Below are 10677 nucleotides of genomic sequence, written 5' to 3'. Positions count from 1 at the left end.
AGTTCTCTTCCTAATTTAATCTACCTAAATATAGATGTAGGTCACTTTAAATTGTCACACTTCAATTCAGTACATTAAAATGATGTTAAAAATTCGGGGGAGGAGAAATTTTCAGGCATAAAATTCAGAGCAGGAAAAAATCATTGTCGTTCTAGCCTCGTGTTTATAGATAAGGAACTTGCAACTCACAATTAAACTGCGATCTTAGCACCTATCTAGGAAGTGGGAAGCTGAAGAAAGCATCTTGCTTCTAGTGTAAACTTTGAGTACATTTTGAAATGATTTTAAACATAGTGATTATTAGGATGTTATTTTTTTTTCAGTCAATCCAGCAATTAATATTTGATTTTATTTTCTCATATAGAAAATGCATTGATCAAAAGTTAATAGATCTTGCTTAAGAATGAGGAAATGATAAGTGCTTGAAATGTTTCATTCCAGGAGCAATATTATTCACTGATGAAAATGAGTTTCTGATGATATGTAACAAGGGAAGTATCTAGAAAAGAGGAGGTTTAAATAGAGCATATTATAAACACAAAATCTGTCAATAAATTATAAAACTTTTTTTGCTAAAGTATGAAACAGGTTAGTATGGATTTCTTTATCAAATGTCTAAAACATAAGAAAGGAGAATGTATTCTTCAGATACATAAATGTACACATGTATATTTTTAAATTTAGGTATACCCAGTTGAATGAACTCTAATAGTTTCCTGGTGGGAAAAAAAATCCATGTTAATAACAATCTTTCACTTTTTATAATCCAATTCATGTTTTGAATTTCTCTGTCATTGTGGAGATGTTTGTATTATTTGTATCCATTGTGCAATGACAAAAGCAAAACTTTATTCTAAAATTGACACATTCTGGAGATATTAATGCTAACCATTCAAATGAAAACCAAAAACATTGTTTTAGTGTTCTAGTTTACTAGATGTTAATTTCAAAATGCCCTAAAGTAAGAGACATATTTTTTCTATTTTTAACTTGGTGGTGAATTAGAGTCAATACTCTCATAGTAAATTATTTTAATTCCAGAAAGTGGTAAATTTCATTTAACTAAAACCTAAAGATAATGTGTGTGTACACACACACATATATATAATAATATCTATAGAAGTATTTGTAAAATACCTATCTTTTGAGAAAACATATCCAGAAAAATGCATCATGCATATATATAAGTATTGAATTATAAATTATTATTACATATTTACTGAACCATTATTAGAAAAAATGAGGTACTGTTAATGAATGAGTATTCTCCTGATAAAATAAAAACTGAAATTTTTAGTTGTGAAGAATGTATTGAAATATGGCACATTCGTAGATGCTATCTACATAAAGATTAGGAGAGAAACATTTAATCAATGTAGAATTTCTATTTTAAATTGTATTATCAATATTAGAAATCTGCAGGTTTCCAAAACTGATCATTATTTCCTTCACTGAAATTTCTCTTTCTTTACCTTTCCTTGTTTTAAGTAGCATTAAGGGATAACAAAAATGACTCTAATATACAGGCTGTCCAGTTTTATTTGTCCTTCTTTTCTTTTCCTTTGTAAAAGATATATAAGAAGCTAGAGTCTCAGTCTCACATTTTGGTTTCAAGTTTATTTATGTTCCAATCTTTGTTTACTTGTTGCAATATTTTAGTAAGCCTCAGTGGTAGTGCTGTTGAAATGCTTGTTTCTAAAGTTTTAAAGACATTTCTGATTTGACCGTTTGCATTATATCTACTGAAATATTTATTCTCTGCAAACAGCATAGAGGTTCTGTGATCAGACACAGAGCCCTTGAATACCCATGGGTACCTTACATTTCAAGGCCTTTTTAGTGTAGGTCCCTTTCCTTTTTATTAGAAAGGTACTCTAACCTGATACGGTAAGATCCAGCTGATAATCTGTAGCCAATCCAGCTTTCTTATGTGGCTAAAAGTTGTTACTTAGCCTGCAGTGGCAGCTTATGCCTGTAATTCTAGCACTCTGGGAGGCGGAGGTAGGTGGGTTGATTGAGCTCAGGAGTTGGACACCAGCCTGAGCAAGAGAGAGATCCCATCTCTACAAAAAATAGAAAATCTAACCAGCTGTTGTGGTGGACATCTATGGCCCAGCTACTCAGGAGGCTGTGGCAAGAGGATGGCTTGAGCCTAAAAGTTTGAGGTGGTTGTGAGCTATGACTCCAGAGTACTCTTCCAAGGGCGACAAAAAAAAAAATGTGTCTCAAAGGAGAAAAACTTGTTGCCTTTGTGTTTGTTTTTATATTCAAGAGCTTATCATTTAGTCATGTGAATTGTCACATTATTCAATAGAAAGATCCCTAAAAAGAAAATTCTGGTAAAAATAACAACTCTGAGTGAAATTGTTTTCTTGCCCTTTATTTTAAAAAGAGCCAGAGTTTTAGTTGCCCATAATGTTAATATGAGCCGAGATTTTATTGCAACCAGTAAATAAATGGACACCTTTCTACTGCTAAATTAGTGGAATAACATGAAAATTCAGATAACAGAGAGGAAAGTACCACTGGTCAAGAATTTCTGGAGTTTTGTTTTGTTTCTTAATGCGAGGCATTACCTTTAAAAAAAGAATACTAAGAAATTTTAGGATTAGAAAAAAATTGCAGGGACCTTGCAAGGCCCCAAAAGCTAAATCGTTTAAAGAAACTAAGCATCCTTAAACTCAAGATGAAATACACAAATGTTAGTCTCATAGGTGATCTCTCATTTTTAAAGGTTATAAGAAGGTGGTATTTGCACTTCTCCAGAGGGAGGAAAAAGCATAACAATTGCAAGAGAAAAGAAAGTTTGTTTTGGCTCTACATTACAATGAATATTTAAAATTGGGTTAGCCCATAATGGAAGGGTAAATTCGGAAAACAATGGACGCTTACCCAGTGTGGTAGCTGTGTGAGGAATTCTTTTCTAAAAGTCTTCTGTTCATTTAGTCTGAACTTTACTGTTTTATTTCTTCATGATTCATGAACATTATAGATATTGATTGTAAGAACTGGGTTGTTAAATCAAAAGATAGGTGATGTTGACTTGAACCTTCTTTAAAAAATCTTTTTTGCAAACAGAAAGCCTTTTTTGCTTACTGGCATATAATAGAACCTAGTTAGTTTATCACTATGTTTTCCATGTATTTTCTTTTTTTCCAACCATCTTTTCCTTTTAAATACCAAACATTTAAAAGGAAATTTATTTTAAATATTTTCTTTTAAATATCAAATATTTAATTTGCTATGCAGAACTAAAGTCGTTATTGTTTCAATCCTTAATTCACTTCTAAGAAAACATTGAATTTCCCCAAATCTATTAGCCACAACCATTTAGCTGGTGGTAAAATTAATTGCAGCTAATGTTAAACATTTTGATAATTTCTATTCCAGTCAGCAAGAATGTTGAATAACTTTATGATATAAAATCTGAGACAAATTGAAGTTAGTTAAAAAAAAAAAATTGCCATAAAATCTACATATGAAAAAAAAGTTTAAATGGCAAGATACACACTAAATAAAAACACCTGAATTTCTACTTAGTCATCTAACTTGGCTCAAGTCTTTGTTAATACTCTTTTAAACAGTAAGAAAACAAGCAGTGGTGTTCAAAATATTTTCATTAATTTAGTCTAGATCAGAATTTTGCAAGTACAAATCATTTTATTTCAAAGTTGTCACCAGCTGAGAAAAAAGCAATTATAACTATTTCTTATTTTTAATATTCTGTTAGCAGGGAAGTACTTTATGTTCTCCTATCAGTAATTCTTCCTACTCCTTGGCCTCAAAGACTAGGCCCATAAATCTTTTTTAAGGGTTAAAAGGCTTGGTTGTCTTTTCACGAAATCATAGGGCCTCATCTGTCAGTTCTCTGGTGATAAGTTCACTTGCAGCTGAGAGGTCCAGAATTAAACCCATCAAAAATTGTAAAGTTTTAAATATGGCATTTAACATTTTTTCTGGTAAATGACACAATAAAACATATTAATAATTATAAATTTCCCCAAAAATGTTCTCTAAATTACATTTTAAAGCCTTAAACCCTGTAAAATATTTAATCACAATTAATTCCTTTTTTTAATAAGTAATTTAGATAAATTCAATGAGTTGAATTAAATAACCTGTTTTAAGTGAAATTTCATATGGATTTTGCTCATAACATACTATTACAAACTCCTCTACCTGGTAGGAATAATGCCTCTATGACAACTACGGTTATAAACATTCATTCACTTAATAGAATGTTCATAATTCTTTACTCTAGTTATAAAAAACACTTTGCTTCTGTCATTCCTTGTGTATAATAATTTATCAATGCCATTTTTAAAGATGTTGTATACTGTGTGATACATGTAATAATAGTACTGAGAATTTAATGTGGTACCTGAAAAGAATACTTCTAGCTTCCAAGTCAGTCTCTAAAAATTAGTTAGATTGGGCCTGTGATATTAATGCAGATTAATAGATTGAAGAACAATTTAACTGAAATAAATATTTTTTCATTCTAGTCTTTGCATTTGCTTGAACTATCTAAAAACCAAAACTGGCAGTCGTAAGAGAAGCATGTGTTATAAAAACTAGTCGTTTTCAATATCCTTGTATCTTTTAGCAAATGAGAATGAAAAATCAATCTTCCATTGTTGTATTGTTCCACTCCCTTATAAAATAATATTAGGAAAATCTGACAATGTTTTGCTACAATTGCTGTATGTATATTCTCTCAGAATTTCTGTGTATGTGTATATGTGTAATTATTATTTTGAATCATAAATTTCTGGGTGGGAAAACTTGTGTTATGATCAACTATCTGATCATAATGACAATGAATTCATGACTCCCATGTGTAAGTCTGCTGTCTTCAATGTCATCGACTCTTTGTTTCAGAGTTTGCATGTGGTGCTCACATTAGTAGCCACTCTCTTGACACTATAAATAATATATAGTTTATACTATATGCTAAATTTTTATCTAAAATGGGTGGTTCTGGTGTACTCATGGGCATTTTGTTTCCAATACAGTATTTGATGTTTTTGGTTTTGATCAAAGATCTCCTATCTATATCATCCTGTTATAAATCCTTAAATTTGAGGATGTTGGAAAAATATGTTTGGATTGTATGTTATACTAATCTATTTTTTAATCTTAACTATCAGTGAGTTCTTCTGTCCACTGTTAGATCTGAACTTTCAACTACCAGGCAATGGCAATTTGTTATGTGTATAATATTACTGTTAGGGTCTTGGTTATCCTAAAATAGTGTCACTGTTTGTTTATACATTTTATATTAAACATAAAAATAATAACACATTGCCAGTACGGTGAAAAAATGATAATTAATGTAATGTAATCAAACATTACATATTCTTATTTTGTCTAAACAATCGTTAGCATCACAAAAATAATAAAATTTATATTTCACAGGATGATGTAGACAGATCAAGTATAGATGCACCATCAGGCTACTTGACCTCAGTGTGTGTTTATACATTTTTATGGCCATCATACATTTAATTATCCCTTTTCATAATACTTTGCATGACTCTAATGATTAATTAAGGCTTAAATGCAGGATTTGAATGAACTCTAAAAGAACTCTTTGGTGGGGTGGGGCATTCCTTTTTAGAGATTGAACCGATCGAGTTCCTCCGAGTGCAGTACAGTTGATAATCCTCTGCCAGGAGAAGAAGAAGCAGAGGCTGAACATGTGAATTCAGATGAGCCAGAGGCCTGTTTTACAGAGGGTAAGACAAAAATACAGACCTTGGTTAGAATCAGTTTATTAGTTTGGGGTTTGTTTTAATATCTCGTACCATTCCATGTTGATGTGGTTGTGGTTCCGTGATAACTCTGGGTAAGTCCCTGGTGCTCCTTACATTTCAGTGTCCACATGTAGGACACTCTCACAGTAATTCCAATGATAGTGTCTGATACTGTAAATCACTCAACTGCTTTTTACTTTAGAGCAGCCACTCTCAACCTGTGGGTTGCGACCCCTTTGGGGGTCAAATGACCCTTTCACAGGGGTTGCCTAAATACATCCTGCATATCAGATATTTACATTATGATTCATAACAGCAGCAACATTACAGTTATGAAGTAGCAACAAAAATAATTTTATGGTTAGGGGTCACCACAACATGAAGAACTGTATTAAAGGGTTGTGGCATTAGGAAGGTTGAGAACCACTGCTTTAGAGCTTTAATTCATATTTCCAGTTTCACAAAACCATTAGAATAAGAGTTAGTGCAATAGATTGTATCATTGTCTTTTTCATTAAAAATTAAAACTACTCACTAACTTCCAGTGAACTGTGTAAAACACTGTTAATCAAAGTGTGTCTCAAATTCTTCCTTCATTTGGTTTCAGAGGCTGCCTCATACCTTTGTTTTTCTTTTATATATTTGAGAGTTCTGATGTGATTTTTGTATTTCCTTTAATGACTATGTCTCTGCACATGCTATAATGATGCCTCCTCATATTTCTTTTTTATAGAGACGGGGTCTTACTCTGTCACCCAGGCTGGCATGTAGTGACACAATCTTAACTCACTATAACTTTGAACTCTTGTGCTCAAGTGATCTTCCTGCCTCTGCCTCTCAAGGAGCTAAGGCCAGAGGTGCAGACCGCCACATCAGAATAATTTTTTTAAAAAATTAGTGATGAGGTCTTACTGTGTTGCCAAGGCTGGTCTTGAACTCTTGGCCTCAAGTGAAGTTCTGAGATGTTTCTTCCACACCTGTGGCTTGAACAACCATTTCTGTGCTATTAACTCTTGAAATCAATGTCTCACTCTTGAGTTCTAGATCTATCTACAACTCCCTCTTGGTCATCTCCATTTCTTGTCTTAAAATATCTCATACTTAATGAGTTTGAAATAAGCTTCAATGTTTTCTCTTCCACATAATCTACAACTTCCTCCAGGCTTTATCTCATGGAGTAATATTATGAGCTTTCTTGCCCCTCAAGCTAAGAATTTTGGGATAGGCCTAACTCTTCCTTTTACTCACAAGTTCATCAGAAACCATGGATAGGGTCAAACCTTCTCCAAAATTCTGTCGCACACTAAAATTTTAAGATTCTTGCTTTATAAAATAAAGTCCAGTTCTTGACTTGGCTTGTAAAGCTCATTAAATTTGACCTCAGACTATTGGTTTCTAACAGTTACCTCCTTCTGTTCCTTTTCAATTTCTACCATACTGAACATCTTACTTCTCCCAGAATATTTCATGGATTTTATTCAAAGTGGTAACTTTGATCTTGATATAGGAAAGGATGCAGTGTTGGCTGAATAAGTATGGTAGCATTTAAGTAAAAATACAAACCTAGGGTATGGTTGTATACTAGTATAATACTATAATAGAGAGCACAAGTTTTGGAGCCTGATAAACATCAATTCTAATTGGCCTATTACTAACTCTCTATGAGATCTTGAGCATGTCTTTAAGTTTTATATTTCAACTATAAAATGGGGATACCAACAATATCCATGTCATGGGGATATTGAGAGGATTGAATAACATAATACTTATAAATTAATAAGCACAGTGCCTACCTGTCTTCTACTTTCCTTGTTTTTCAAGGATTTTATTAACAATCCTACATAGAAGCTATGCCATTATTGATGCGAATTACTTACTATCTCATCATGGGCTTATCCTCAGCCCTCAGCATTTTTTTTATTTTTATTTTTTATAGAAATCATTGCCCTACTTTTATTCTTCATTATTTTCTCAACCAATCATACATTAAGCAAATGACTGGCAAATAAAGATATCCCTGAGCTACAATGAGTATGTGAATTTTCTTTAAATACACACAAAGTATCATTTATGTGAGAAATAAGGGAGTATGACACTAAATTGATATAAGTTTTGTGCTTGTTGAAATTAGTGTCATAAGCAAAGCACATAGAATTTCCTTTAGAAGTGTTTATGTTACAGACATTTGAATATTTTGTCAGTATGAAGTTGCTTCTAAGTTTATCAGAGGCATTGAAATAACTTAGGAGACCTGGAAAAATAGAGTTGGACCCCCACTTAGGTTAATTAATTGGTAATTTATTTTACCTGCCACAGGGGCTGCTGCTCCGAGAGACAGTCAGCAGCCCAGGAGTGAGGGTGAGTTGCCTTTTATAGGCCTTGGGCAAGCATATTACAGAAGCAAAACGTGGCTGGTTAAGGTGGGTTACAACTTGGGTAGTCATGGATACAGCAATGGAACAATAATTAATACAGCTTTGGTTGACAATGGATATATCTCATATCACAATGGTTATGGTTATACAACAGTAAGTAATCAAGTCTCGGTGAGTTTTCCACCATTGTTCATCTACTGAGAACTTAGGGGTTTTGTGAAACTTGGGACTTTTCTTCCTTGTACCTGAAGCTTATTCTTGGCAACCCTAGGGGGAAAAAGGGGGCCTGGGAACATGGCTGGGAAGCACATTCTCGGCCACTCTGGGGGGAGGAGGGACTTGCCTTGTTCCTGGAATTTACTCTGGGGGGAGGAGGGAGGAAGAGGGAAATGGGCTAGAGAGGGGGGACAGGATAACAGGAGTGGGCAGGGGAAAGAGGGCTGGCTTACAACAGCATGTAGACTTAAATTTGTACTGTTACTTCCAGTATTTTCCCTATTTGTTTTATATACAACCATGACTTAAAATTCTAGGATAACTAGATGGAAGTTGGGCTTACAAACAAATCAAAGAAGAAAAGAGATGTAGAAAAAAATCTACAGACATAGGTGCTATCACACTAAGACAGAACTTTACAAAGTATTTTTTAATCTTACAAAACATCAATAAAAATACTTTTATAATTACTTTGAGATTTTGTAACTTCTTGACTGAGGCTAGTGTAGTTGAGATAGTATAGAAACACATTGCAAATGGACTTTGGCCTGGAATACTGAAGCTTTACTGAAAGAATATACACAGTAGACCCTCTATAAGTAGACAGACCACTGTCACAAAATTTAACAATCTGGTCAACATGCAGAGGTGTTCAACATAAGGAACTAGGCCTACAGTACTGCTATATGTAGATGTGATGCATATAAGGTCTATGAAAATGAGGTCAATTTAAGGAGGTGGTCAATGTAGGAAGGTGGCCAACTGTGGAGGTTCTACTATATGTATGAGTCACATCACTTTGATATGCTCCAGTGGAAACTTTATACACTCTCTGAATCTGCTGAGAGGCTCAGCCTGATAAATTCAGCAGGACAGACAATTTGCTCACCCTTTCAATCATTTATTTACTATTCATTCTTCTATCCAATAAACAAATAATTATTAAACATTGACATGCCAGGTCCAGTTCCACACACTGGAGAGAGTAAGAGCTATGAAGAAAACGATGCCCCTTACTCAAGTAAGCATGTACATCGGCAGTAGGTCAGATAAGTAAAAAGTGATAGAGAAAAAATGAAAAAAGGAAATACCAAGAGTGAGGGAAGGAAACTACTGTTGTCGGGGTCCCTCCCCGAGGCAGCATCTGCTGAGACCTGCAGAAACTGGCAGTGATGGACTGAAGAAATATTAGTATTTCTTAGAAATACTAATCTTAGAAATATTAGGATGGTAAAGAAAGACAAGAGACATAGAGTAGAATTAAAAGTGGGAGCTCAGGGGTCCATTGCCCATTGTGGGATTCCCAGGCCCAGAGTGTTTGCTCCACTCTGATTTTATTGAAGTCTGTTTGCCCAGAGGGTAAGATGAGGGAGGGAACAAAGACGTCAGCAATTTCTCTGATTGATCGTATCAGCTGCTATTGTTATTATTAATATTAACCTTGAGGGTGGCCTTCAGAAATCCAAAATCTGAGCCTTGTTTTGGGAGAGCCTCCTGCTTGAGTTCTCACACACAGATTTCTAGGGAGGTGTTAAGCTCTGCTAATTCTCTGTGGAGTAAAATGCCGCTGGTGGTAATCTCCTCTGAGGGATTGGTGGGAGGGAGGCATTTTCCTCCCATCCCCACCACAGAAGATTTTCCTCTGTGATAAGGGATATAAACTCTTCTGCCCATATCTCAGAGCTCAAGCTATGCCCTTGGTCTCTGCCCCAGGCAAATGCAAATCTCCACAATGGGTATCTGCTTTGCTTGTTTAATGGGCAGGAAACATTCTAGAAGATGTATCTTTTCTAGGACTTGCCTTAATCTCTTTTATGGCCATTTTTCTCCTCAGATTACTCACAGACCCAGCAGGGTGTTTGTAGCTTAGCTGTATCCCTAATAGTCTTTAATTTCAGAAAGGGCAAGAAGCTTGCTAGCAATGGCTAGCTTAAATGTGAACTAGCTGGCTTTTCTTTGTTCTGACTCACTCAGCTTACTTTTTAGTTTTCTTCTTTCTCTGGAGATGCTTCCCTTGCCAAGAATGGGGTCTTCAGTTGCCATTCTCCCAGCAACTGTCATATAAGTATGGTCAGAGAAAGCTTTTCTGTAAAGGTAACATTTGTTCAGCAACCTGAAAACAAATTGAAATGAGCCATGTAAAGAATGAGCCATGAAGAATCTTTAAGTCAGGGTAGCGGCAGCACATGTCCTGGGGGATATGCCCTGGGGAGCTGAGAAAAAAGAAGGAGCCGAGTGGCGCCTGTGGCTCAAAGGAGTAGGGCACCGGCCCCATATGCCAGAGGTGGGGGTTTCACACTCAGCCCTGGTCAAAAACAGCAAAAAAAAAA

The 10677-nt window shown here is 34.8% G+C and overlaps 1 protein-coding gene across 3 annotated transcripts in view; it reads left to right on the top strand.

Moving 5' to 3' along the window:
- Positions 1-10677, top strand: part of SCN9A (sodium voltage-gated channel alpha subunit 9) — a 166617-nt gene that overhangs the window by 105550 nt on the left and 50390 nt on the right. For all 3 annotated transcript variants that reach the window (XM_012808458.1, XM_003795149.2, XM_012808459.1), the window contains one exon: positions 5621-5738. In XM_012808458.1, the coding sequence (XP_012663912.1) occupies positions 5621-5738 (118 nt within the window). The remainder of the gene's footprint in view (positions 1-5620; positions 5739-10677) is intronic.

Source organism: Otolemur garnettii, unplaced genomic scaffold, assembly GCF_000181295.1.
Source record: "Otolemur garnettii isolate 467f Iridium unplaced genomic scaffold, OtoGar3 scaffold00090, whole genome shotgun sequence".
Lineage (NCBI taxonomy): Eukaryota > Metazoa > Chordata > Mammalia > Primates > Galagidae > Otolemur > Otolemur garnettii.
The sequence above is the reverse complement of the archived record's forward strand: the minus strand, read 5'-3'. Positions and strand labels throughout refer to the sequence as shown.